Genomic DNA, 27,536 nt, shown 5'->3' with positions numbered 1-27,536 from the left:
TGGTCCTCATGAGATCTTACTAAAGGAACTGGCTCCCCCTGCCGAGAAAGACACCAGTGTCGGCCAGTTATCCCAGGACATTACAGATCTTGAGGCCCAGAGGTGGGCACGGCCCAGGTGAGAACCTCGGGTCTAAAAACCAGAGGCAAAGGGGGCCCCCGTCCTTGCCTTCAAATGGGCAAGGAGCGTCTAGTCCAGGTTTGCGAAAGGCAGCCAAGGCCCAGAGTGGTTGCGTGGCCTGCCCATGGTCACACAGCCACACAGGAGAGCTCCAAGGACTCGTGAGGGCAGTTAAGGAGCCCAGCTCCGAGGTGGGAGAACCCCGATCCCTGCCTGCAAATGCCCTGAGCTCTCTGTGCACTCTAAACTACCTTGCAGAACAGACACCCCATCTGCGGCCGAGAGGGGCTGGTCCTCCCTGTACCAGGTGAGCTCCGGGGGTGGAATAGCATTGGTGTCACAGTGAAGGTAGGCAGGGTTGTTCTCCACAATCTCCCGGTATTCCGTCACCCCACCCCGGGCCTCTTCTTCCCTGGACGGGATCTCGAAGGCTGCACTGGCGTCGCCCGGCTTCTGGAACATGGGGGGCACTGGGGTGGGGGACAAAGCCATTAGAACACACAGCTGAGGGATGGGGATGCGCCTCTGCTCAAAGAGACTCCCGTGCTAGCCTCTCTCAGGTGTGGGGACTGCACGGTTAGAGCAGATCCCTTAGGTCAAGGCAGTTTTTTAAATTCACTCATTCTTTCCGCCAGTGTTTATTGAGCAACTACTATGCTCGGCACTAAGATAAGGTTCCTGCCCTCTGTGGCTCATGTCCTCAAAGACTCCCCGTGACATGCTGACACCTCTGAGTGGAGGAAGCCAGATCCAAAGTTTTAGCCAGAGTCTGTTTATTGGAGCACAGAGGTACAAAATCATTGGCTTTCAGAAGTGGTGAGGGCCCTTGAGGCCCCCTGAGCTGATGACCCACATTTTACCCAGGTAAAACCAAGGCCGGGGGGAGGGCAATGGTGGCCCCAGGTCATGGAGTCAGTTAATGGGAGAGCCCAGGGCCAGGGGCCTGGAGGTAAGACATGCCAGCCAGCAGTGAGAAAGGGAAGAAGCCACCAGGAGGAGTCCTCCTGCCAGACTGTTCCAGAAGCACGGACATTCCCCACGCCCAGCTGTGGCGCCCCCCGTTCCCACTGGCCCCCACGCACCCTGGATGAGCACACTGAAGTCCTGGTCATCCTCACCGGCCACGTTGCCGGCTACACACAGGTATCGCCCCGAATCCGAGACCTGTGTGGGCTGGATCTGGAGCAGCCGGCCTTCGCCCAGGATGCGGAGCTGCTGGTTGGGGGTCACGGGCTGGGGGTGAGAGAGGGGGAATGATCAGAAATGAGGGGCAGAAAGTACCCAGATGAGCCTACTTATATATATATAGTTTGTAATGTATTTATTTGAGAGAGAGAGTGCGCGTGGAGGGAGGGACGGAGGGAGAGGGAGAGAGAGAATCTCATGCAGACTCCATGCTGAGTGCAGAGCCTAATGCAGCGCTCGATCTCATGACCCTGAGATCAAGACCTAAGCCGAAACCAAGAGTCAGACACTCAACTGACTGCGCTACCAAAGTGCCCCAAACCTAACTATATTTTAATAAAATTTTAAAAATACAACACGAGGTGACGGTAGTGCTCTGACAATTTTATAACACCAAACCCGTATAGCTCAAAAACCGTGAGTTAAATGGGTAAATGTAGAGTTGAATGTTAATGAGGCCTGTTCCCTACAAACAGTTGGATTTCTTGTTAAAATATAAAGTGGGGGAGGGCCCAGGCTGGCTCTGGGGCCAGGTGCTCTGACGGGCTTCTCTGGAAGGTTCCAAGCAGAAGCAGGCCCCCCCCCTCGGGGTTTCCTCACTTACCCGTCCGTCCTTGTACCAGCTGATGGTGGGTGGGGGCACGGCCCAGCTCTCACACTCCAGGGTCAAGGTACTGTTGACCTTAGTCTTCACTTCCTTCACGCTGGCCTCCCCCAAGGGGTCGTCTTTGGAGATGGAAGGGGGGACTGAAAACCACAAGGGGGTCTGAGGAGCAGGCCTAGGAAAGGGGTGCTGAGACCCAGGGCTCACCCTGCACCCAGGGCAGTCCCAGAAATGGGAGGCAGCTTCCCGAGAGCCGAGGAACAGGGACGCTGAAGGTGGACCTGCTCCTGCGGCTGTTCGCTTAGGGGAGAGAGTGCTGGTTGTCAGTGGTTTATAGGACCGGGCATGTCTGGGGCAAGGGAATTCCTGGGGTGACCTCTGGGGTCCATTCTGGGGGTGCTGGGTCTCAAGTTGTGGGGTCTCTGGCCGCAGCACAGTGCAGGTGGCAGAAGGAAACCAGGACTGGTGTGGATCTGGGCGTCCACATGACCCAAGTCCTAACTCGCTTGTTCCCCCATCTCCTGGGGCCCTGGGCCCTCAAGTGACTGAGTCAGCCCTGGCTTCCTCGGACCATCAGAGGAGACAAGCCATAGGAAGGTGCCTAGGGTGTCTGTGGGGCTCAGGTGCCGGGGGACCCTGGGCTCCCACGCAACCTCCTGCCTGCCCTGCTGGTACCCTGGAGGGTCCCTGACTCACTGAGCACTTCAACGTGGTAGTTCTTCATGGCCTCCCCAAGTTCATTGGTGACGACACAGGTGTATTGGCCCGCATCTTCCTTCTGGGCATTCAGGATCTGCAGCCCGTGGGTGCCTGCTTGCAGGGACAGTAGCCAGGGTCACCCCCTGGTCACATGACCTCAGGCCCAAGAACATGTCTCCTGTCCTTTTGCTTCTTCCCCCTACACGGGGCATCACCTGGGAGCAGCTGGATGTTGTTCGAAGCCTCAAATGGGATGCCATCCTTCATCCAGGTGATGGTGGGGGAGGGGAAGGCCAGTGCCTCGCAGATCAGAGAAATGGGGTTGTTGATGGTCACCGTCACCTCCTCATCTGCACTGTCCTCGGTCACTCCCAGGATGGTGGGAACCACTGTGGGGGAGGCAGGGGGTGTGATCGTTAACAGAGATCCCTAACCCTGGGCCCAAAGATCCAGAAAAGTCTCAGACCCTGGGGTTTAGCTTCAGAGCCTAGGCTTTCTACCACTAAGCAATGCCACAGGGGAAGCTGGACAACTTCTGCCTGGATTTCCCCAGTAGTCTCTTAACATCCAGATGGTCTACTGATTTACCAGAGCCTTGTCAGTTCTGCTTGTGTTCCGGAGGGTTCCCTGACATGCAGAATAGCTCTGCTTTCATTGGTCCTAAAATTTCCTCTTTCAGGTCCCGCAGGGGACTGTCCCCTTTACCACCAGCATTTTTAGAAACAGATTTTATTAAGCCAGGCTGTGTCCCTCTCATCTACTAGCTCCCTGTTTCTCCTGACAAGACAGTTCATGCTGATTGCCCTCAGGAGATGTACACCTAGGGGCCCAGTCACCTCTCTAAGCCTCAGAGCTTCACTGGTGACACAGAACAAGCACATCTCCCATCTCCTAGGCTTGTTGTGAAGATCCAACCAATCAGGCCTGTCCAAATGCCTAGCCCATGATAAATGTTCAGCCAACAGAGCTATTATTTTGTTGTGGTGGTGGTGTTGTTGTTATCGTTGAACCCGGAGAAATGGGGAAAAAAATAGGAGAAGGCTTTGTGGACACTGTCTGTAAGGAGCTGGTCACCTTGGTTCTCCCTCCCGTCGGCACCCAGGGTGGCCGGAAGAGGCCCAGCACTTACGCAGGACACTAAGCTGGAAGTGTTTGGTCTTCTCCCCCACAGCGTTGGCTGCAATGCAGGAGTAGTGGCCAGAACTGGACAGGTTGGCCTGGAGGACCTGCAGGAGGGCTCCGTCTGGAGAAATGAGGTGGGTGTCTCCACCAGCCAGGGGCCGGCCATCTTTGAACCACGTGACCTTGGGCTGTGGGTGGCCTGTAAGGAGGGGGAGAGGCAGGTGGGACAATTTAGCAGGTTCTGACTAGGCTGGCCAAGAGGTCAGAGGCTCCAGGATAGGGCAGAGGACATGGATTCTTCATCTCAGTCCCAGAGGCCCATGCAGCAGGGCAAGACACAGAGCAGCCATCAAGCCTGGTCTGGGTCCTTTCCTATGTGGTTGACTGCCTTTTCCTTATGGAGGAGTGGGCTGAGATGGCGTGGTGTAGACAGGCAAGACAGAAAGGCAAGTTATTCCTTTCACCTATCCATCCATCTATCCACCCACCTCCCCATCCATCCATCCACCCACCCATCTACCTCCCCATCCATCCATCCATCCATCCATCCATCCATCCATCTATCCACCCACCTCTCCATTTATCCTTCCATCCATCCACCCACCCACCTCCCCATCCATCCTTCCATCTATCCATCCATCCATCCATCCTTCCATCCATCCATCCATCCATCCATCCATCCACCCACCTCCCCATCCAACCATCCATCCATCCATCCACCCACCTCCCCATCCATTCTTCCATCTATCCATCCATCCTTCCAGCCAGCCAGCCAGCCAGCCAGCCAGCCCAGTCCATAAGCATTAATGGGAGCCTACTCTGTCAGACACTGGAAAAACCATGGTGACAAAGCAGTCCTTGGGTCCTCAAGGACCTCTGAGTCCGACTGGGGCATACAGATGTCCCAAGGTTACTATGGTCTAGTGTGCTTAGTGCTGGGACAAGAAAGCCCTGGAGCCTGTGGGAGCCCAGTGGAGGTAGCCCATGGGCCCAAGGGGTCAGCCAAGGACTCCTTGTGGGAAGTCCTGGAAGCAGAGGTCTGTAGTCAGGTGAGGAGTGGGGGTGGGGGGGAGTGTTTGGGGGCAGAAGCATAGCGGTGCAAAGATGAACAGGGATGTGGTGCCAAGTTCATGATTTGAGAGACCCTCCGTGGGGAGCAGTGGGACTGGGGGCAGGCTGGAACCCCCAGGGAACCCCTCCTCTCTGAAGCTGTCTTCTCATGCTTCTTCCCAGCCCACTGTGTGTGTGGCCCTTACCTGTGGTCTTGCACGTCAGCTGAGCTGTCTGCCCCTCGGTGACCTTGACTGCCTCCTCCAGGTCCTCGTTCTCAATCCTGGGAGGAACTGGGAGAAGCAGGGAGACAGATGGCTACTGACCAGGGTTGGCTGAAGGACTGTGAAGCAGGAAGGCAAGAGCCCAGAACCAAGAGCCTAAGGCAGTCAGTTCCCCGTGCCTCAGTTTCCCATTCCCTTGTGCCTGCTTCCATGGGGCAGTGAGTTCAATAAACATTTGGTTCTGGCTGAGGGAAGTACCAGTGCCTCTGGGGGAAGGCCCTGATCAGAGGAAGGCAGTTGGGTGGTGTTGAAAATATATGCCCCCTTCCACTTTGGGTTAGTCCCTGCTGTTTCCAGAAAGTTCCATGGCAGCCTTAGAGAAGAGGTTGCTCATCAGGCAAAGAAAACAAGGCTTGGCCTCTCCCTCCTTCCTGTGCTGAGTCCCCTGCTACAGCATGAGCCCTAAGTCCTGGGCATGGGCCCCAAGAAGCTCCTAGGTGGGAGAGGAGGAATCCGTGGGGTGCACAGGAGAATGGGGCTGTCACATACCCAGGACCTCGACGCTGAAGTTTCTCCGAACCTCCCCAGCCTCATTGCTTGCCAGGCACGAGTAGAAACCTCTGTCTTGTTCCTGTGCCCGGGTCATCCTCAGCATCCAGCCACCTGGGGAGGAAGAAGAGTGGGCTCCAAGCACAGCTATGAGCAACCTCTGTCCTAAGCTTAGCCCAGGCTGCTCACCAGGAACAGGAGTGCACCAGGTGCTGTCATTAGATGTGTATGTGTCCCCCTCCCCCAGTGCTCCTTTCCTCAGATGGGGAAACTGAGGCCCAGGAGGGTAAACAGATGGAGGGAGCCCCCTGGACATTAGACAGGCACATGGGTAAACCTGAGGACCCTGTTCTAGTAAGAAGGATCTGTCCCCTGGCTACCCCTGGTTCTGGGGATTGGCTGGGGCTAAAAGGACAGCAATGGGCTCTGCAGTCCTAGCCCAGGCCAGATGCCCGCATTCTATTCTAGCAGACCTAGAAAAAAAGCCGCCTTCTCCCAAGGACCTCTCAGAGGCAAGCCAGTTTCTCCCAGGGGAACACAATCAAGGACCATCTAAGACCTGCCCAGGGAAGGCAGATACACAGGAAATGTCATTACTGCTGTTCCTGCACCCAGGGCAGACATCACTAATGGATTGCCATGCTCCTTTCTTCCCAGAAACAGTCCCTGAATTCATATCACAAGGCATCTGGTAGCCCCTACCAAATGCTCAGAAGTGGTGCACAAGGGAAAATTTATTTGCCATCCCGGCTTTGGCTGTGTGGAACAACTGTTGAGTTACTGAAGCTGAGCTTCAGTGGTCTTGAAGTTCCTGCAAGATTTGGAAGGGACACTGCCTCTTGGTCCTCAGTTTCCCCACTTGTATACCAATAAGAACCATCACAAACCAGCTTTCTGGGGAGGATGAATATTCAGAGAAGGTGCTTAACTCAGCATTTCAAAAGTATGTTACTGTTCTGGAGGATGTTATAGACGTGCCATGAGAATTTTTTTTTTTTCCCTGCAGGACTTATCAGAACCTAAACTATGCAAAGTCACTGTCGGTCTTCAGGAGGGGAACAGAGCAGGAAGTCTTTTCCGAACTTATTTAAATCCAATTGTTTTTCCTGGAGTACTTCAGCTAGCCAGTGTTTTTGGTTGCACTCGTGGGGGACCAACAGCTCAATGGTTATCCCAACCAGGCCTGGCAGCAAAGGGTCAGAGGTCATGGACATGTGATAAACAGAGGCACAGGCAGAGGGCCAGACCTGATAACCAGATACTCCCCTGGCTGGCACCTTACCTGCCAAGAGGTAGGTGTCCTCCCTGGGGCTGATGGGCTCCTCTCCTCGGAACCAGCGGACCCCTGGGGGCGGGACACCTGTGGCTTCACAGAGCAGCGTCAAGGGGCTGTGCAAGGCAGCGGAGACGTTGGTCAGTGGGTCCAAGTCTCCGATGAGCTCTGGGGGCACTAGACACGGAGGAGAAACCACATTCAGGATGCAGATGGGCGCTGTATGCTCCTTCCCCGCCCCCTAACAGCTGTCCCCCCACAAGGACCCCCACCCCCAGTCGGGAGAGTGCGAGGAGCAGAAGTGACAAGATCAGAGCAGCTCCCACTAAAGGGAGTGACTGGTGGCCACAGGCTCGGCTTTGGCTTCAGGCAAACACCTGAATGGGATGCCAGGAGGACTCAACAAGTGCTTAGCACAGCGCCCAGGCTGAGCAACGGGACTGGAACTAGAGCCAGGGGGAACACAGATACGCCCCTGAATCTCCACAGCAGTGGTAAGTGGCACCTCTGCACTTTCTAAAGGATCCATTCCAAAAGGAAGCCACACTCTATCAGGCGGGGATAAGTGGGAGCGGCCAGGGATCCCTGGGGGATGGAGGGGGGCAGGGAGGTGGGGGAGGGCATGACGAGAGAGGCCTCCCTAAACCCAGCTTGCCCACCTTATCTCTTACCACTTCCTGCCCCTACCTTGAGGCATACAATAGGAGCTCAATAAAAGATTAGAATCAGGAGGCTGCTGCAGCCACCCTGAAAGTGCCATATCACCCCTCCAGGCCTCTGTAGAGTCTGTTCCCTCTGTCCTGCACACTGTTCCCCACACCCCGGCACCTGGTTAACTCCTACTCAGCTTTTACATTTCAGCTAAAAGGTCACCTCCTACAGGAGGCCGCCCTGACTTCCCATGACAGTGTTGGGAAGTACCTCACCTAGCCATAGGCCCTGGATCCCCCCATCACACAGAAGTCATGCAGGATAGAGACTGCTTATTTCCCCAGGGCCAGGAACGGAGTAGAGGAACAGCAAGTAAGGGAGAGAAGGAGGGAGGAAATGAGGGCGATTTGGAGCCAGTCCTGATTTTGAGAGCAATACTCAAGGCTTCCCCCCAACAGTGGCCCCATCAGTGGCCCGACTCCTGGGAGAACAAGGGGCTGTGCCTGCAGGTTGGAGTGGCCTTGCTCTCTCCAATCGGTCCCGCTCCCCGCCCTCCTCCAACACGCCGCCGGTCCTCACCCAGCACGGAGAGCGCAAACCTCCTCTCGGCCCTTCCGGCCACGTTCTCGGCCACGCAGCTGTAGCGTCCACTGTGGGCAGCCTGAGCCCGCTCCACGTGCAGCCTCTGACCCTGGTCCTGCAGCCGCAGGCCAGGCTCGGCCCTCAGTGGCCGGCCGTCCCGCTCCCATGCCACCCTGGGTGGGGGCTTCCCCGTGGCATTGCACTGCAGAGTGGCCTCCCCATCCTGGACCACGGAGACCTGTGTGGGGGGCTCCCGGGGGCCAGCGATCTGAGGGGGAACTGAGGATGAAGAAAATGCCCGTCAGGGCAGGCCACCGTGGCCGCTGGGCACTGGACACTCGCCACGAGCCAGGCCCGCCCCCATGCAGGCTATGCTCCCCCGGCCACTCGCAGACCTTGCCAGGTGACCTCACCTCTCGGGGCACCCATTTTCCATCTCTATAATGGGGTCACAACAGTACCCCCGGCCCCCCTCCCACACCCTGGGAATCAGGGGCAGGCTTGCTCTTCGGAGGACAGGGTCACACAACACAGCCCTGACAAGGTCTGTGCGGGGTCTCCTTCTGCAGACACCAGGGCCTTCCTGGAGCTTAAACAGTCCCTGGGACCGTTTGGGGCAGGGCCTTATTTATTTATTTATTAAAGATTTTATTTATTTATTTGACAGAGAAAGACACAGCGAGAGAGGGAACACAAGCGGGGGGAGAGGGAGAGGGAGAAGCAGGCTCCCCGCAGAGCAGGGAGCCCGATGCGGGGCTCGATCCCAGGACCCTGGGATCATGACTTGAGCCGAAGGCAGACGCTTAACGACTGAGCCACCCAGGCGCCCCCGGGGCAGGGCCTTACTGCACAGGGGGGATGCTCAACAACGCTCTTCCTGGTTTTATTTTCTAGAACGATTTTTATAAGGCCGTGTATCTGATTTCATCCCTGCAGGACAAGTCCACCCAGGAGCGTCACATACATTTTATACTGCTTTGTTTCCAACTGTTTCAAGATTTATTCGGTTTCGGGCGCCTGGGTGGCTCAGTTGGTTAAGCGACTGCCTTCGGCTCAGGCCATGATCCTGGAGTCCCGGGATCGAGTCCCGCATCGGGCTTCCTGCTCCGCAGGGAGTCTGCTTCTCCCTCTGACCCTCCCCCTTCTCATGTGCTCTCTCTCATTCTCTCTCTCTCAAATAAATAAATAAAAAATCTTTAAAAAAAAAAAGAAAAGATTTATTCGGTTTCTCTGGGCCAATGGGGGCTGCTTGGGACCCTGTCGTCCCTCAAGCTGACTGGGGGGGGTGGCGGGGGCAGTTCATAAAACACCAGCCATCTAAGTTCTCATTGCCACAGTTCCTGCCTTTGCTGGGATTCTGGAGGATGCGGTTGGCCCTACCAGGGTGCCTGGTTGCCCCGCCTTCTGGCCCCTTCCACCTGGTTCAGGTCATCCCAGCCCGGCTCACCATGCACCTCCAGCAGCTGGTCCTGGCTGCTATTTCCCGCCACGTTGCTGCACTCACAGGTGTATGTGCCGTCCTGGGCCAGCTGGACCTGTCCCAGGTACAGGAACCGCCCCACAGCGGACACCTGCTCGAGGCTGCTCCCCTCCCCCGGCAAGGGCTGACCTGGATGCAGCGAGAAAGAACGTTTGTCCTCCTCTCCCCCCATCCTGGCCAACTCCTGCTCACAACTTCAGGTGTCCGCTTTCACATCACCTCGACCAAGAAGTCTTCCTTGAGTGCCAAAGCTGCCGCTGGCACCCCCTCTGAGCTCCCACAACCCCCAGGCTTCTCCTCATCACAGATCTGCCTGCAGAGCAGTGTCCCATCCGAATCCCAGCCCAGCCCGGACCCTCCAGGAAGGCAGACCCTGCCTCCCATCCTCCCTGGGATCCTTAGGAGCATCTTGGGGCCTGACACATAGTCGGGCTCAACGAAGGCTACCGAATGATCCATTCATCTAGCTGCAGGCACCTGGGGAGGGAGAGCAAGCAGCTCCCCCTTACCTTTTCTCTGTCCATGTTCTCTCCCCTGCTGGCCTGCCTTGCTGCTCCCAGGCTGATCCCTAGCCCAGATCTCTCCTCCAGCTCCAGACACCTCCCCCTGACTGCCCGCTTGACATCTCATCCGGTGCCTAACAGAGGTCTCCAAATTAACAAGCCCCAAACTCTAGGTCTGCCCCCAGACCTGCCCCCCAGTCTCTCCCTCTTCGTGATGCTGGTACTCCTCTCCTGACTCTCAGACCAAAACCTCAAGTTACCCCGACTCCTCCTTCTCTCTTCCTAACCAACCTGGCAGGACATCTGCCAGCACTACCTTCGAAAGGCATCCAGACTCTGGACCCCTCTCGCCACCTCACGGCTACTGCCTGCTCCGGGCGGTCAGGATCTCTCGCTTGGAACCCTGCACCAAGCCTCTCAGGGGCCACCCTTGCTCTCAATGGTCTGTTCTCAGCACGGCTGGCAGGGTGAATTTGTTAGAGGATAAATTGGACTGTGGTCCTCCTCTGTCCAGAGGAGGTAGCCCCATTCCTCTCAAGGTAAAAGTCAAGATCATTAGAGTGGCCTCCCATCTAGCCCCCATCACTCTGGTGACCCTCTCCTGGTACCTCTCCCTTGCTGACTCTGCTCCAGCCCATTTCCTCTTTGCCTGCTCTTCAAACATGCTTGGCTTATTCCTGCCCCAGGGCCTTTGCACCTGCTCATACCTCTGCCTGAAATGTTTTTCCCTGCAATATTCTCATGTTCATCCCTCCCTCACCTTCTTAAATTCTGCTTGGTGAAATATCCCTGGTCACCCAGCCTGAAACTGCAAACATCTCCCTCTTTTGGTTTTATTTTTCTCCATAGATAATACTTTCCATCAAAGTTATTCACTAACTCTCAGTTTATTATCTGACTACCCCAATCCACCACCATATTTCCAATGCCCAGAAGGGGGCCTGGCACGGAGAGGCTCTCAGTAAATACTGGTTAGATGAATGAATTCCAAATATTTATTGAGCACCTATTTTGTACCAGGTACTGGCCCGGAATTCAGCCATGGCCAAGACAGTGCCCCACGGGGCTCAGACTCATAGGAGAACAGACACTGAAAGACTGAGATGGCTGCATGACAGGTTAACACACAGGGGCCGTATCCAGGAGGCCCTGCCCTGGCCTGGGGTGGGGGTCAGGGAGGGCTTTCTGGAAGAGAAGCCTAAGGACCAATCCAGCTCTCGCCGGCTAGGAGGGGGCTGGGGCCCCCGGCAGACTTGGGGACTGAGCAGAGAGGGGCTGAAGGCAGCGTCACTTCCATAACCAGCACGCTTACCCCCAGGGCCGTAAGCCCACTTGTCTCCAGCTCAGCTAGGCTGTGGGGTAGGGGGCACCCAGCGAGGGCAGGGGCACCGAGGGTGGGGCTGGGCAAGGGAAGCAATCATACCGTCCTTCCTCCAGGAGATCTTGGGGAAGGGGATGCCCCGACATTCACAGGACAGCCTGGCAGTTTGCCCCTCGGTCACGCTCAGGGTGCGGGGTTCCCTTGAGGGGAACACGGGAGGCACTGAGGATGAACAGAAGCACAGAGAGAGATGTGGGGTGAGTAGTGGGCCGGGGAGGGAGAGGGATGGGCAATGGAGAAAGCCTGTATCCTGGGACCACTGAGGCAGCATTCCCCCGGGGGCGGGGGCAGGAGATCCAGCTGCGGCAGGGGCAGGGGGAGGGACCCCAGACCAGCCCCCAAGACCCTCACCCCAGACGTTCAGGTTGTAGTGCTTCTCCGAGCGGCCTGCCTGGTTCAGTGCCTCACAGGTATAGCGGCCTGCGTCCCCCACCTCCGCTCTGCTCACCTGGCCACGAGCAAGAAAGATCCATCAGCAGGGGCAGCACAGAGATGGGGTTCCTAACCCTGGACAGACTTGTGACCTTGGGTAGGTCACTTTACCTCACTGCATTCCCCCCCACCACCTGGAACCCAGGGGCAATGAGTGCACCTCTCCCACCTACTGCCCCGTGAAGTTTCCAGAAGCCCCGGCTGGTGGTGGCCTGACGTGGGCCGGGCACATGGAAGGGGGTCACCATAATGGCAGCCCTGCCAGCCTCACCCCACTTCATATCCACAGCCCGGCCCTGCTAAGGATGGTGGACATGCGGCTGGGCCAGCCCCTCTCCTGCCTTTAATCTGCTCCTGGCCTCTTTGGAAAGTCCACCAGAGCAGACCAGAAGGGAAGGTGGAAAATGAAGAAGGATGGGGGCAGGAGATCTTGTCCTCAGAGGTCAGATCCTGACAGAGGGGGTGATGAAGCTAGGTCGTGGCTTTGAACAATGAAGGGGGGGAGGGGGAGGCATTCTGGGCAGAGGAAACCAAATCGAGGTGCTCAGAGTTGGGAATGATCGCATCACAAGGTGGAGAGGGGTGATCACGCCACCCCCCGTCCTGTAGCTGACATGGATGAGCTGTTCTAGGGGCTGGCTTTCTTCCATAAGAAGCCCAGCCACCCCAGGAAGAAGGTGGCAAGGTTTGTACAGATGACGGACCTGAGGGCCCGGGTGGTCAGGACGTTGCCTAAGGCGGCACAGTCAAGAGGAGGTGGGGCTGAAATGTAAATCCAGGCTGACCCTGGAGTCCCTGACCCTAACCCACCCTTCCCTCGCTGGGCCAGGGGCCCGATGAAGGGATCTAATGCCCAAAGGCCGGGAGGCTTTTGAACAAGGAGTGAAAAACAGGTGGAAAGAGAAAGGCTCAGCTTTGTGGGGACTGAGGGAGGCCCTGCAGCAGCTTCTCACCAGGTCAGGAGGCTGTGCCCTGGGCGCAGGGTCACACTGAGCTGCACTGCTCTCGTGGGGACACCTGCAGGCCCCCTCCCCTCCGGGCTAGCTCTGCTGTGGGTGGAGTTCCCGCCGGCCCCCCAAGAGGCCACCCACCTCCAACAAGGCCTTGTCTGCAGAGAGGTGGACGCCGGGCCGCGGCTCCAGGGGGCGGCCATCCTTCCTCCAGCTCAGCACGGGAGGGGGCACGGCTCGGCTCCGGCACTCCAGGGCCACGGACTCGTTGGCCACGACGGACACGTTCAGCTCTTCCCCGAGGATGCTTGGGGGCGCTGTGGCAGGGGGGCGGGAGAGGAGTCTCAGGCAGGTGGGCAGGGTCAGCCCCAGGGGGTGGGGAGTCAGCTTTAGGCGGGGGCCTCCGCCCTGAGCTGTAACCCTCTTATTCTCCCCTCCAGGACCTTCCCAGTCCTGCTCCAAGAGGAGGCTCCCAAATCTGAATAGGCTGGTGGGTCGTAGCAAGGTCAATATCCCACGTGCGATTTTGTGCGTTAGCTATACGAGAGGATACCATCGAGGGAAAGTGGGTGAAGGGGACCCGGACCTCTCTGTATGAATTCTTACAACTGCGTGTGAATTTACAATTATCTCAAAACTTTTTTAGAAATATAATATCTTTATTTACTTTTTTAAGTTTTTTGAAAAGCAGATCCCTGAGACACCTTTTCCCCGGATACAAAAATAACCAGAGCAGTGTCGGGGTTAGGAAGGCAGGGTCTAGAGTCCGAGCCCCTGGGTTGGAGGCCTGTGTCTACCACGCAGGCACCATGTGAGGCCCTGGAGATGTTACATGGGTCAGCCTCTCTGGGCCTCGATTTCCTCGCCTGTAAAATCGCGGGGGCTCCGTGAGAGTAAACACAATGACACAGTGAGCCCGCAATCCCATGACCTATCACTCCAGCGAAGGGAAAGAGCTAGAAAGGACGGCTTCCTCACCCCTCCTACCCAAGGCTCTACGTTTCCCAGAGTTCTCTCGTGTACCTCCACAGACTTCCACAAAATCCCATAAGAGGAAGTGTTAAAACAACAGTGATTGTAACTGTGCTTCGTGAGGGTAGTGAATCCCATGACACTCTCTAAGGTGGGTGCTATCTTCACCCCATTTCACGGATGAGGAAAGGGAGGCTCAGGGGCGCCTGGGTGGCTCAATCGGTTAAGCGTCCGATTCTTGATTTCGGCTCAGGTCGTGATCTCAGGGTCATGGGATTGAACCCTGCATTGGGCTCTGCACTCAGTGTGGAGTTTATGTGTCTCTCTCCCTCTGCCCCTCCCCCTGCTCTCTCTCTTTCTCAAATAAATAAATAAATCTTAAAAAAAAAAAAAAAGAAAGAAAAAGAAAAAGAAAGAAAGGGAAGCTCAGAGAAGCAGAGTGACTAGCCCAAGCTCACAGAGCTAGGAAGTGGCAGAGGCAGGATTTGAACCCCACATCTATGACACTCACGAGCTCCAAACACCCACCCCACTGCCTTCCTAGAACGGAGTTACCCTCTTTGACCTAGCACAGTGAGAACTTCTGATTCCTGATATGGCCCGGCGCTCTTTCCGCCATGTCTCGCTCCTTCCACCTGTCCCTGAACACGGAGCTCCTGGCTGTGCAGCTGCCCGCCCACCCACCTGTCCACGACAGGGGAGCTCCCCTCCAACTGACCCCGCGTGATGGCAGCCACGGTCGCAGGCTGGTGCCTCCCGCAGCCAACTGCCCCTTGCCCTTCGGACGTGGTGGGGGAGCCCCCAGCCCCAGCTTCTTGAGCCACTGGCCTGGACCAGACGGCACCCCAAGCTGGACACTCACTGTGGACAGACAGCACGACGTCCCGGCGGTCCTCACCCACCGCGCTCACGGCCACGCACGAGTAGCTGCCCGAGTCCGAGGCCCGGGCTCCGGCCAGGGTGAGGACCCGGCCCCCAGGGAAGACCTGCGCCCCCAGAAGGAAGCCCACGTGAGCTTATGCACCTCAGGGGGCAGCAGCCACACCTTCACACGCTGGCCCCAGCAGGCTCCAGACCCCAGAACCCCCCACAGTGCAGGGGAAGCAGGAGCTGGGCCCAGACCTCGGGACTGCGGCCAGCAGGTGGGCAAATGCCATCAGTGCTCCAAGAGTCCTCTAGAACAGTGCTGCAGCTACTGAGCCCTTGAAACGGGGCTAAACCCCAAGCACAAAATATATGTACAACAGACTTCAAAGAGTTAGAACAAAAAGAAAAATGTCAAATATCTTAATAATTTCTATATCGATCACATGATGCGTAGACTTTTGGATAGTTTGGGCTAACTAAAATATGTCATTAAAAATTAGTTTCACTTATTTCTTTTTACTCATTTGAATGTGGCTCCTAGAAAGTTTAAAATTACATATACGGCTTGGGGCATGTGGGGGGCTCAGTCGGTTGAGCATCTGACTCTTGGTTTCAGCTCAGGTCATGATCTTGGGGTCACGGGATCGAGCCCCGCATCGGGCTCTGTGCTCAGCATGGAGTCTGATTGAGACTTTCTCTCCCTCTGCCCCTGCTCCCCATGCTCTCTCTCTCTCTTAAATAAATAAACAAATAAATCTTTTTAAAAATTATATATATAGCTCGTATCGGTGCCATGCATTATGTTTCCGGAGACCATGAGGATCTAGACTTTCCATTTAGCAGCTCTCCTTCCCCCCTTCAGTGAACCATCCTTGGAGGCCCCTGCTTCTCCCTCACGTCGGAGCTCCCAGGGCCTGACCTCTGCCCCTAGCTACCTACTGAGGCACCAGGGAGGAAAGCCAGGGCTGCTCAGCCTGCTGACCTGGAGGCCCGAGGCCCCAGCAGTGGACACAGGGTTTCCATCCTTCAGCCACATCAGCGTGGGGCTGGGGGCTCCGGTGGCATTACAGGTCAGCCGGACTGGGGCGTTGAGCAGCACGGGGCCTGGCAGGCTGGGTGGCAATGTGATGCGTGGAGGCACTGCAGGGTGGGGGTGACACAGAGCACAGGGTGAGCCTCACTGAGGGCGAAGCTGGCAGGGCCCCTGGCTGGGCCACCCCACAGAACACACAGCCACAAACAAAAGTGCCACTCCCAACACGGGTATATCACTCCACAGTTCTCAAGGTGCTTGTATCATCTTTAAAATACCACCAGGAGGCTTCTACAGATGGGGAACTGGGAATCAGAGAGGGCAAGTCACCTGCCAGCTAGACAGTGACAGAAATAACACCTGAACTTGGGTCTTCTGGTCAGCATGAGGTCATTATTATGGGGATGGCATGGGGTAACAAGGCTGAGGACCTGTGGGCAGGATGGATGGATGGATGATGGATGACGGGTGGATGGGTAGATAATGGATAAATGGATGGATGGATGATGGATGGTAGATGGATGGAAGGATGGAAGGATGGGAGGATGGATGGATGGTTGGAGGATGGATGGATGGATAGAAGGATGGAAGGATGGATGGATGGATGGATGGATAGAAGGATGGAAGGATGGATGGATGGATGGATGGATGGATGGATAGAAGGATGGAAGGATGGATGGATGGATGGTTGGAGGATGGATGGATGGATGGAGGGATGAGGGATGATAGATGGATGATGGATGGATGGTAGATGGATGGTGGATGGATGGATGGATGGATGGGCTGACAGACAAACAAATGGAAGGACAATTTTTTGGACAAGGACCCCTTTAGTCCTGGGGCAGCTCACCATTGACCCGTAGCCCATACTGCAGCTCTGTGCTGCCTGCCATATTGGATGCCACACAGCGGTAGCTCCCAGCATCAGAAAATCGTGCCCGCTCAATGTGGAGAACTCTCCCATCAGCTGACACTGTCACTCCCTTCCGAGCAGAGACAGGCTGGCGGCCCTTGAACCAGGAGATATCTGGGGGAGAGAAGAGAGATGCAAGCAGTCCAGCCAGCCCTTCAGACTGCACCTGGATAATGAGCATCCACAAAAGGCTTCCAGGGTGGGCCACATGGCAAGCCTTTATTTCAGGCACCAAGCAAGCCGGAGTTCTCCAGGAAGAAGGCTGGGGGTGGAACGGGGCAGTCTTGTCTGAGACAGGACATAGGCAGAGGGGACGTTCCATGGGATGGAGGCTGGGGCAGCCAGGATCAAGGAGAGTCAAAGCCAGCCCAACTCCCCTCACCTCATCTCCCTGCCAGGAAACCACCTTTAGAGGGAAACATGGTGCACTCTAAATCAGCACCCTCGTAAGCATGGGCCAATGTATCCTCAGCTTCCTTTCACCCTGCCAGGGCCCTCCCCGTCTGCCGAACACTCACACCTAGCCCCAAGCTCCTGGCCTTGCCCCAGCTGCTGGTCTAAAGAAGAGCCCCAGACAGACAACAACTCAGAGGTCCTGGTCCTGGCCCTGGGCCCCAGGGCAGTCCTGTGAAGTTGCAAGCTCTGAACAGAAGCCCCCTGCACGCTTGCTTCAGACACCAGTGCCAAAGCTCTGGGTCCTGGCAGTCACTGGGACATCGAGAAGGAAGAGAGGAAATTTTGAGAAATAGGGGAAAAGCCTACTGAATGCTTGCTGTTCTGTCCACAGCCCAGGTGTTGCCTGGGGCACCGGCCAGCCTCATTCGATGGGGAGCGGGGGACCGGCTTGGAGATGGCTTTCAGCCCAGAGGAGGGGTCTTACCAGGAGGGGGCATGCCCGAAGCCAGACACTCCAAGGTTACTGAGGCATTTTCCAGCACTGCCTTGTTCAGCGGGCCTGGCTCAATGTTGGGGGGCACTAGGGGAGACAAGGAGAGCCCTGGCTTGGTGGATGTGGGCTCTGGGAGCTCATCCCAGCCATCCCTGATGTCCCGCCCCGGCCTTCCCAAAGGGTGTGGGCCATAAAAGCCCTGAATGGCTCATGTCCTCTGAGGGAAGAACCCCACTCCTGAACCCGCACAAGAACAAGGCATTGGGCTGCCCATCTTCATGGCAGGGGCACAACGGGGCTGACCCCAGCGCCCAGCTCCACAGGGACAGTCGACAGCCGGCATGATGGAAAGTGACAAGTCCAGGGATTCGCCCACACACGCAAGGACGTAAATGAACCCAGAAATGAATAAGGCGAGCAAAGGTAAGTATGAACGCAGATGAGGACATGCTATGTTTTTTAAAATCCCATCCCCGCCGGCCCCCTAGAGCAGCCCCGGGGGCCCCCCCAGGGTCACCCCCCATCTGGCACCCTTGTCCTCACCCAACACCTTGAGGGCCACGTCCCTTTTGCTCTCGCCAGCCAGGCTACTAGCAGCACAAGTGTAAACGCCTTCATCCCTCAGGTCTGCCTTCTCGATCTGGGGTGCGGGGGAGGAGGGATGGCAGAGTGTGTGCCGTGTGGAGGGTGGTCAGAGGGATGCTGGGACGTGGGGAGCAGCCGGGTTGCCGCAGAGCCCAGGGGCGGGAGGAGGGAGTCAAGGGGACAGTTCGCCTCCAGAGGTGGAGTTCTAAGCTCCGCATTCAGAGTCTAGGGACACTTCCCTTCCCCCCAGACTATGTCCCTCTGGTAGCTGAAGCTGTCTAGGACCCCCGCCCCTCTTCAGGTCCACAACCCAGCGTTCATCCTGCCCCCAGGCTGCCAGGGCCCCCCTCGGGGTCACTAGGACCTCTAAAGAGCAACCCCTCTACCTGTGTCCAGTTGCCCCCCCGGCCCTGGGGCCCCTGAACGTACCTGCAGTTTCCCCCCCAAGGCTGCCAGGGCCACGCCATCCTTCCACCAGCGGAGACTTGGGGCGGGTACCCCAGTCCCCACACACTGCAGGGTCACAGGCTGCAGGAAAAGGGCTGTGATATTGTCACCCCCGACGATGGCCACCAGTGGGAGCTCTGGGCAAGGGGAGAGGCAGGGAGGGCGCAGGTCAGGGTCAGGAGAGGTGCAGTGAGCACGCAGCCATCCCCTCAATGCCTGGGGAGCAGGGAGTATCCTCACAGGGCCGGCCTCTGGCCTCCATCCACTCAACTCAACAGACACTTGGCTCAGGGGGAGAGCACCAGACCAGGAGCCAGCAGAGCAGGTCTTCCCCTTCGAAATTCTACCCATCCATCCACCCATCCGCGTGTGCACTGAGCATCTATTCTGTACCAGGCTCAGGGGCAGAGCAGAGAACAGTGGCTACAGTGCTGCCCTCCCAGAGCTCCCAGAGCTGGGCAGGGGACATGGACAACCCAACAGGCAATTTTAATACAGGGTGTGGTAGGCCATGGCCAAGGTAGGCTAGGCAGGGCAGATTAGAACCACCACGGGATCAAGGAGGGCTTCCTGGAGGAAGGGGTGTTTTAGGACAGACCCGAAAGAGAGGGAGGAGCTAGGCCGGCAAAGAGGAAGAGGGAGAATATTCCAGGCAGAGAAAATAGTATTTGCAGGCTCGGAGGTGAGAAAGCTGATGTATTTAAAGAACTGAAAAAAGGTCAGCGCCGTCAGCATGAAGAGAGCGAGTGAAGAGAGGGTGGGCTGGGGAGGGGAGTGAGAGCCTGCACATAGGACATGTGACAAGTGTGGAAGCAGCTGAGGCCAGCCTTTCACACCTGTGTCTCTTTGGGGAGCTGGAAAGTCCCGCCTAGAAATGCCGTCTAGGGAAGACCAGCCCTGGGCCCTTCCCTCATCCACCAGGGCGACAAAGGCACGGATGGAGGCCACGGCCCTCTGGCTCTGCTCACCCCTGGCACCTCAGGCTGCGCATGTCCCCTCACCATGCACGGAGAGCTCCACCTCAGCCCCAGCGGTGCCCACCTCGTTGGTGGCCTGGCAGGCGAAGAGGCCTGCGTGGCCCAGTTCCACGTGGTGGATGCGCAGCGTGGCCCCCCGTGAGGCGACCTGCACCCCAGCCAGCTCCTCGGCCGGGCGGCCGTTCTGCAGCCACCTGAGGGGGGTGGGGAGGGGGACATGTCGCTCAGCCAGAGGCCAGGGAAGGCAGGGTGGGCAGGATCTCCCTGGCTCTGCAGCCTCCTCCGTACTCCTGGGCAGGGGGAGTGTCTCCCATCCCGACCGACACCCCCAGCATGCAGTCTCTGCCTGCCCCCAGCCCGGTCCTGGCCTCCACTGCCCCATACGCACTGGAGAGTGGGCACGGGGGAGCCTGAGGCCTGGCAGGGAAGTTCCAGGGGCTGTCCCACGAGGGCGGTCACCTGGCTGGAGCCTTCAGCCACCAGGAGCTGTGGGGGCACTGGGGCCAGGACCCACCACTGGGAGTTTGGGTCTGAGCAAACCCAAGTCCCCAGCACCTCCCGAGCAAGACCCAAACCTCACCCTTCAAGTCCCCCAGGAGGCCTTCTGGGACCACAGGGTGAGGGGCACCTTCTGGTCTCCCCACAGGCTTGACCTGTTTATTAAATGTCTGTCCCCCCACCAGACGGAGGCCTAGGAGTCTCGTCTGCCTTGTTCTCGGCTTTCTCTCCAATACCACATGGGCCTGGCCCACAGGTGATGCCTGAGAAATGTCTGTGGAATCGAAGAAAGCAGGCAAGGCCCACCCCACCCTGGAACCAGAGCCCACAGCCCAGCTTTGGGCCTCAGGGAGTCCGTGACAAATGTCCGGCCCGTCGACCAAGAGTGGAAGGCAGAGTGGGGTCCTGTCCCAAGCGACCTGGCTCAGGGTCCCGGAGCAGGAACAGGAAGCATGATCCTGGGGCTCAACCCCACCCCCTCGTAGTTCTGCAGGACCTCCAGCCCAGATCTGTGTGTTCACCTGTCTCATGCAATACGGGGATGCTGGGCCTTCACCACCTTGTGTCCCCTCAGGGCCTGCAGGGACCCACACACAGTGGGTGTAGGAGGACTGGTCCACAGCCCAGGTGACTCAGGGGGGGACAGTCCCCGGCTCACCTTGCACTTCCACGGAATACTGCAACACGGCCTCCCCCGCGGGGCTGCTGGCCACGCAGCTGTACGGGCCTCCGGACGCCTCCCCCAGGCTCTCCAGGCTCAGCACGCTGCCTCCCGCCTCCAGCCATGTCTCGTTGCTCTCTGCCACAGGAAGTCCCCCGTGGTACCAGGAGAGGGTGGGGGGCGGGTGGCCTCTAGCCACACACTCCAGCGCCAAGGGCCTCCCAGCCACAGCCTTCACCACACGAGGCCCTCCTCCAGCGCCCTCGATGGTGGGTGGGACTAGGGAGGAAGCGGGGGCTGCTCAGGGACCAGAGGGGGACACCTGTCTGCTCCCCGCCCAGCAGGCCAGCGTAAGCCCCTCGCTGACCCACCTCCCCTGAACCACCTGCTGCCCGGGGCCCCTGGCTGGAAGCATTCCCTCCCCTCCTCTGCCCCTGGGCCGCATCGCTCCCCCAACACTGCTTGCCTCTTCTCTCCATCCCTGCCATGCCTGCGAGCTCCCCGAGAGCAGAACAAGAGCTTGTCTGTGTGTGCCTCAGTGTCTGCACACAGTAGGTCTCTATTTCTGCGGAACTCAAAGTGATGGGCTCCCCAGGGCCCGAGACCAGAACCGCTGCTCCTTCAGGTCCCTTCCCTGGTCTGAGGAAGTAGATGCCTGGGGCAGGCCAAGCCCGGAGGGTCCGTGGGGGGTCAGCCCTTGATGGCCAAGGGGATAGTCCCCCCAGAGGGGGACTTCTCTCTTCCCCTCCAAAGGGCCCCCCGTTGTGGAGACCACGGAGCCCTCCCCAGGAGGCATGGGACATGACCGCCCGGGATGAGCCTCTCAGTCTTGTCTGGGTCACAAGCCCCTTTGAAAATTGTATGGAAACGCATTTTCCACTGCATTTCCAGGAGGTCCTCCGATCCCCAAATGAGAGTCCCCGAGATGGCAGTGGGGCGCGTCCTCAGAGGCTGCCGGCGAACCCCAGATAGCCCAGCTTCCCTTCAGGATCCCCGTGGCTCCAGCACCCAAGCCCTCTGCATCCTCAGGGGCCAGAACTCAGGAGCTGAGTCCTCTCGAGGGGCCAGGATGACCCCACGGGCCTGCTCAGACCCCATGCCTGCCCACCTACACTCAGTTTTTCCTTCCCTCAGAGCCCAGCCCCTCAAAGTGGGTCTACACCCAGGTAAACAGCACAAGGTATACATTCAGACCCCCGTCCGCACACCATGAACCAGGTCACATCACCTCCTAGCAAGTGGCCCGTGGCTAGCCTCTCACCCCCAGAGCCCCCTGCACTCATGGGTAAGTGGGAGACAGGGAGACAAGGCCCCTGAACCCTGATGAAATGAGCTGATGCTATGAAAAGCCCAGGGGCCCTGGCTCACAGTGAGTGATTAATGAAGAGCAGTTAATTATTCACTGAAGAGCAGTGAAAGTGCTAACCCCAGAGGGAAATGTGGATTCTCCACTTGGCTCTGCCTGGGCCCCCAGACAGGCCCTTCTGCCCCCGGCCTCAGCATCCTGCCTGTCTGGGTGAGGGAAGCTGTATAAGCCGAGATGGCCATTCTCCCTGGGTAACTTTTCAGTCTCATTATCCTGGGCCTCTGGCCACTCCCCTCGGCAACTATTGAAGACAGGCCCACCACGGCCCAGAGTCTCCCGCCCCCGCCCCCACCCCGGCACCGCCCACCCCAGCTGACCACGGCTTTTGCAAACCCTGGCCGCTCACCATAAACCTCCAGCCTGGTGCTCTTCTCAGTGACGCCCACAGGGTTCCTGGCCTGGCAGGTGTAGATGCCAGCATCCACACCCTGGGCCCTCCCCAGCTGTAGCTGCCGGCCGCCCCTGGTGTAGACAGCCTTGGCGCTGAGCGGGAGGGAGGCCCCGTCCTTGAACCAGGTGATGTCAGGAGCAGGCACTCCTCGGGCCTCACACAAGAACCATACTGGGCGGCCCTCCATGACGGCCACCTCGCTCGTCTCGTTGGAGCCCCAGATGGTGGGAGGCGCTGAGAAGGACAATGCGGGGGGGCGCTGGTCACAGGGAGCCTCCCCAAGGCGGCTGGTGTCCCAACCCCAGAGTGGTAATCACATGCCCGTGGGCCATAAGCCCTACATATGTCACTGGCTCCTAGCGCAGGGTGTGGAATGCGTGGGGCACGGGGACAGCAGAGGGTTGGGGACAGATGAGGACAGGCCTCTCGGGACCTGCTGATGTGGGATCCACCCGGTCATCACAAGAGGTGTGGAGATGAGAGGAGCCACAGGTCTGGGCTCTGGACCCACTCTGCCTCTAACTCACTGCATGACCAGGCACAGGGCACTTTCCCTCTCTGGCTCTCAGTCTCCCCATCCGTAAAATGACCGAAATCGGGAGTTCACCATTGGTGATACCCACAGCGATTCAGGGGGTGTGTGGTCATGGCGTGAAATAGCATTGCATCTCAGGACGGAACAGCTCCGCCCTTCCCGAACTCCTTCCATACTGATTACAACAAAGGGAAAGGCACGGTTTGGTAGACTGTGTATGTAACCCTTCTAGTACCTTCTATATCAGTGCTCTCTTGCTGCATTTGTTTCCACAGCTTCTTCCCTGAAGGCCAGGTTGCCCTGGCTTCCCACTTACAGTTGCGATACTAAATATCCTTTTAAATAAGTGTGTTTCCACGTAAGACAAAGAACTCGTTTTAAAGAAACAATCATCCCGAGCAGGATCAGGAATAAGAAAGCTGTAAAGCTGGGGATGGGGACAATGGGATTTGGGAACGCTGGGCCAGATTCCCTGTCCCTCCCCGCAGCCTTACTGGACCAGGGGGCTCCTCCTCCAGGGCCCCCCGTCTCTGCCCCATCCTCCCTCCATGCAGCGGGCAGCCGTGACAGGGGGCCGGGCTCACCCTGCATTCTGAGCTGGAAGTCCTTGGCCTGCTGGCCGGCGGGGCTGAAGGCCAGGCACTTGTACTGGCCCTCGTCCCCCAGGTGACTGCTGGTGATTCTGAGAACCTGGCCGTCCTCCTGGAGCTGGATGTGAGGGTCTCCTGGGAGGATGGGCCTGGAAGGGCGGTCATGAGAATACCACCAGTTAGGGCTGGGCTGCACAGAGGTGAAAAGCAAATCTGCAAGGTTCACAGTCGCCGGAAAGGTGCCCGTCCAGCAAGGAATGCCTACGGCGGAATACTATTCAGCCACGAGAAGCAATGAAGTGCAGGCACACTTCACTTTTTCCTGCAACACAGATACTGCGTTTCTTACACATTGACGGTTTGGGGCAAGTCTGCATCGAGCCAGCCCGCTGGTGCCATTTTTCCAATGGGACTGGCTCACTTTGCGTCTCCGTGTCACGATTTTGACCATTCTCACACTATGTCCAACTTCCTCATTATTATTATATTTGTTAAGCTGTGATTTGTAACATCTATCTGTTACACGTGATGACGACTCACTAAGAGCTCAGATGGTGGTAGCATTTTTTAGCAATCAGCTATTTTTTTTAAGATTTTATTTATTTAATTTGATAGAGAAAGAGAGCACAGGTAGGCAGAGCAGCAGGCAAGAGGGAGAGGGAGAAGCAGGCTCCCCACTGAGCAGGGAGCCCCACACGGGGCTCCATCCCAGGACCCTGGGGACCATGACCTGAGCCAAAGGCAGACGCCTGACCGACCGAGCCGCCCGGACGCCCCAAGTAGGTACGTTGTTTTTTAGACACAATACTGTTTTATGTTTGACAGAGTGCAGTAGAGTGTCACGACTTTCATGCGCACTGGGAAACCCAAAAATTCATTGGATTCGCTTTATTGTGATATTTGCTCTCTTGCCGTGGTCTGGAGCTGAAGCCGTGGCATCTCTGAGATGGGCCTGAACCCATCCCTGCTCCAGCATGGATGAACCCCAAAGCTGTGTGCTAAGTTAGAGATGCCGGACACAAAAGGACACGTACTATATGACTGCATGGAATTCATCTGAAATACAGGCAACTCTATGGAGACAGAAAGCAGACTAGTGGTTGCCAGAGGCTGATGGGTATGGGGGTCCCCTTTTGGGGCGATGAAATGTTCTGGTACTAGAGAGAGGTGACTGATGGTGTGCCCCGCTCTGCGGGTACTAAATACTACTGAAGTGCGCACTTCAGAATGACTGATTTTATATTTTGTGAATTTTACCTAAAAAAAAAAAAAAAAAAGTTTACAACAAAAAGCAAGACTGGCTAAGTAATGAGAAAATCCTGCCGGGGGAGAGAGGGGCTTCCTTGCCGAGTTCGCCCTCCCCAAGGCCCCCCTCCACCCGGCCCCGGCCTGGGCGCCACCCCCATGCCATCCACTGGGAAGACCACTCACTGCCCGTCCTTGATCCATTCCACCTGGGGCGCGGGGACCCCCGACGCCCGGCACTCCAGCTTCACCTCTGTACCAGCCAGGCCCAGCACCTCCTGGGCAGCCCCGGCTCCCAGCACGGAAGGAGGGACTGGGGGTGAGGGGCAGAGGGGTGAAAACTCCTCAGATCCTGCACAGGCAAAGGCCCTGCGGTGGGCCTTCGTCTGTGTGGGTCCCCAGCCCGGTGTGCCCTTCCCTCCCCATCCGTCCTTCACTCGAAGCTCCCTGGCTGGGTCGGGAGCCCGCTCTGCACCTTCTCAGCAGCTTGCACGACTTTTGTAGCATGTAACACAATACTAATTACAGGGTTAATCATCTGACTGTCTAATGTCTGTCCTGAGAGCTCTGTGAGGACAGGGACGGGGTCTGTCGTGGGCCCCTCTGTGTCCCTGATTCCCAGCAGGCAAAGTCCCCCTCCTCCCCAGCCCCCACAAAAGGGTAGGGGCTCAGGCCTCCCTCACTGAGCACGAGGAGATCGAAGTCCTTCTGGGCAGTCCCGGCCTGGTTCTCTGCCCGGCAGGAGTAGAGGCCAGAATCGCCCTCCTGGATCCTGGGAAAGTGGAGGGCCCGGGGCTTGTCCAGGAGACAGTGATGGCCCGTCTCGGGGATCTGGGCAAGAGAGGCCAGAGGAAGCTGTGAGAGGGGTCTGGCCACTCCCCAGCATCAGCAATAAGAACCTGAGGCCCAGGGAGCTGGTCGGTGGCTTGGAACCTGGGGCTTCTGACTCCCAAAACAGTGCTATGCCCCCTCCACCATGCAGCCCCCGGCTTCCTTGTGGGAACGCAGTTCTCCACTGCCAAACGCATTCCCCCAAACCTCTGTCACGTCTCCTTGCCACACCTGGCACATGCAGGAACCCACCCAGAAGGTCTATACTCTATCCAAATCCCACCCACGGCCCGGCCCCCCCAGAGGACACCCACCGGCTGCCCATCCTTGAACCACACGATCTTAGGGGCTGGAAAGCCATTCGCATCACACTCCAAAGTCAGGGACTGCCCGGCCATGCCTGACACATTGGCCCTGCGCCCATCCTCCCGGATGCTAGGGGGCACTTGGGAGGAAAGAGAAGCAGAGAAGCTGTCCCTCCCGGAGAGCCAGGGCTACCCAGACCCCATCTGGGCTGCTCTTCCTGGCCTGGACAGCAGTCCCAACTCCTGCCCTTCCCTAGATTCTGGGGTCCCAGGATGCCCACTCCAGTCCCTGATCTGGCCACCAGGAGCCATGTGGACCTGGGAATGCCGCAGAACCCGCCCTGGGACCCGCACGCCCCAGTTGTCCCTGGGCACCGTGCCACTTTCTCTGACATTCAGCTTTGCAAGATGCCGGAGCCCCCAGATCCACCTGGTTCTACTTACACCTGTTGTCATGGTCACCTGGGAAGGACCCCTGAGTCGTCATCTCTGAAGGTGGGGCCTGGGTATATCTTTGTAACTTCCCAGGCAAGTCATTATATAGCAGGCCAGGGTGGCTCGCAGCCTGCCCCACCGTGAGCTCTCGGGCCCTGGGGACCTGGCGCCACCACACCTGGGGTGCCACTGGGAGGTGTGTACAAGCCATCCCCCGCCCTGGGGTCCCTGCTTACCATAGACCACCAGCTTGGCTCTCCTGGACGTGGAGCCTGCCTCATTGGTGGCCTGGCACTCATAGTCTCCGCTGTCAGTGGGAGAAACTGAGGCCAGAAACAGGGAGCCTTCATCCAGCACCTCCAGGCCCGGCCGGCCACGCAGGGGCTCCGAGGATGGGCCCTTCCGCCACGTGACCTGTGGCTTGGGCGTCCCTGGCAGGGCGCATGGAGTCATCAGCACGAGCATTCTGTCCTCTTTCCCCTCTGCACCCACATTCCCCACCTTGTGCAAATGTCGCCGACGCTCCAGCGGTGACTCCAAGCACCTCCTCGCCCCCTAGGCTGACAGGAGCAGCTCCCTCCAAGCTGCAGGCGCCCACACACCCACTGCGTCCCAGCCAGGGCTGCAGGGCCACCGGTCTCCCAGTGCCGAGGGTGACAGGCAAGGGGCCAGAGCCCTCTTCCCAGTTCCCTTCTTTCTGCTGGTCACCCCCAACTTTCTACTGCGCACAGGATGGCTTACTTAGATTTCTTCTACCGCCCGTCTACCCCCCCCCCACCCCACCGCAAGGGCCAGGGTCTCCGCTCTGATTCCCTGCTGTCCCCCCCCAGCTGCAAGCCCAGGGCTCGGCACATAGGGGGCGCTAAATGAGAGAGCGAGCCTGCGGCGCTCACCACCGCGAAAGGGGAGGCTCGGGCTCAGCTGGGCTGCTGGTCCCTCCACCGGCATGGGGCCTGGCACTGCTGCCCCCCCAGCCCCATCGTGACGCCACAATCGCCCTGAACTCCCTTCTTGGACGCTACTCACGCCGGACTGCCCAAGGTCCATCTCTGCCACCAGGCTGTTGGCTCACATGGCCCAGCGCACAGAGGATATGGAATACACGGCTGCCCCCCTGGGGCCGGGCACACGGGGGGGTCCTCAGATCGGGGCTGCGGGGATGACCCGGCCTCCTGAGCGCCACACACGCCC

General features: G+C 58.0%; 1 protein-coding gene across 1 annotated transcript in view; it reads right to left on the bottom strand.

Annotated features, from left to right (window-relative positions):
• HMCN2 (hemicentin 2) overlaps positions 1-27,536 on the bottom strand; it is a 146,103-nt gene that overhangs the window by 45,728 nt on the left and 72,839 nt on the right. The window contains exons 26-54 of the mRNA XM_081802661.1: positions 26,582-26,776; positions 25,920-26,050; positions 25,458-25,605; positions 24,961-25,087; positions 23,524-23,678; positions 22,360-22,638; positions 20,645-20,926; positions 19,877-19,985; positions 19,513-19,682; positions 18,494-18,648; positions 18,023-18,119; positions 17,471-17,566; positions 16,528-16,704; positions 15,627-15,784; positions 14,640-14,763; positions 12,947-13,122; positions 11,775-11,871; positions 11,466-11,585; positions 9,507-9,668; positions 8,057-8,338; positions 6,836-7,003; positions 5,554-5,667; positions 4,987-5,073; positions 3,738-3,929; positions 2,824-2,997; positions 2,606-2,719; positions 1,910-2,052; positions 1,203-1,353; positions 372-590 (exon numbers count right to left, since the gene is read on the bottom strand). Of these exons, the coding sequence (XP_081658787.1) occupies positions 372-590; positions 1,203-1,353; positions 1,910-2,052; positions 2,606-2,719; positions 2,824-2,997; positions 3,738-3,929; positions 4,987-5,073; positions 5,554-5,667; positions 6,836-7,003; positions 8,057-8,338; positions 9,507-9,668; positions 11,466-11,585; positions 11,775-11,871; positions 12,947-13,122; positions 14,640-14,763; positions 15,627-15,784; positions 16,528-16,704; positions 17,471-17,566; positions 18,023-18,119; positions 18,494-18,648; positions 19,513-19,682; positions 19,877-19,985; positions 20,645-20,926; positions 22,360-22,638; positions 23,524-23,678; positions 24,961-25,087; positions 25,458-25,605; positions 25,920-26,050; positions 26,582-26,776 (4,602 nt within the window). The remainder of the gene's footprint in view (positions 1-371; positions 591-1,202; positions 1,354-1,909; positions 2,053-2,605; positions 2,720-2,823; positions 2,998-3,737; positions 3,930-4,986; positions 5,074-5,553; positions 5,668-6,835; positions 7,004-8,056; positions 8,339-9,506; positions 9,669-11,465; positions 11,586-11,774; positions 11,872-12,946; positions 13,123-14,639; positions 14,764-15,626; positions 15,785-16,527; positions 16,705-17,470; positions 17,567-18,022; positions 18,120-18,493; positions 18,649-19,512; positions 19,683-19,876; positions 19,986-20,644; positions 20,927-22,359; positions 22,639-23,523; positions 23,679-24,960; positions 25,088-25,457; positions 25,606-25,919; positions 26,051-26,581; positions 26,777-27,536) is intronic.

Source organism: Leptonychotes weddellii, chromosome 14, assembly GCF_054177405.1.
Source record: "Leptonychotes weddellii isolate Sample4059 chromosome 14, ASM5417740v2, whole genome shotgun sequence".
NCBI classification, from domain to species: Eukaryota; Metazoa; Chordata; class Mammalia; order Carnivora; family Phocidae; genus Leptonychotes; species Leptonychotes weddellii.
Note: the sequence above shows the minus strand (reverse complement) of the source record. Positions and strands in the feature narration are given on the sequence as shown.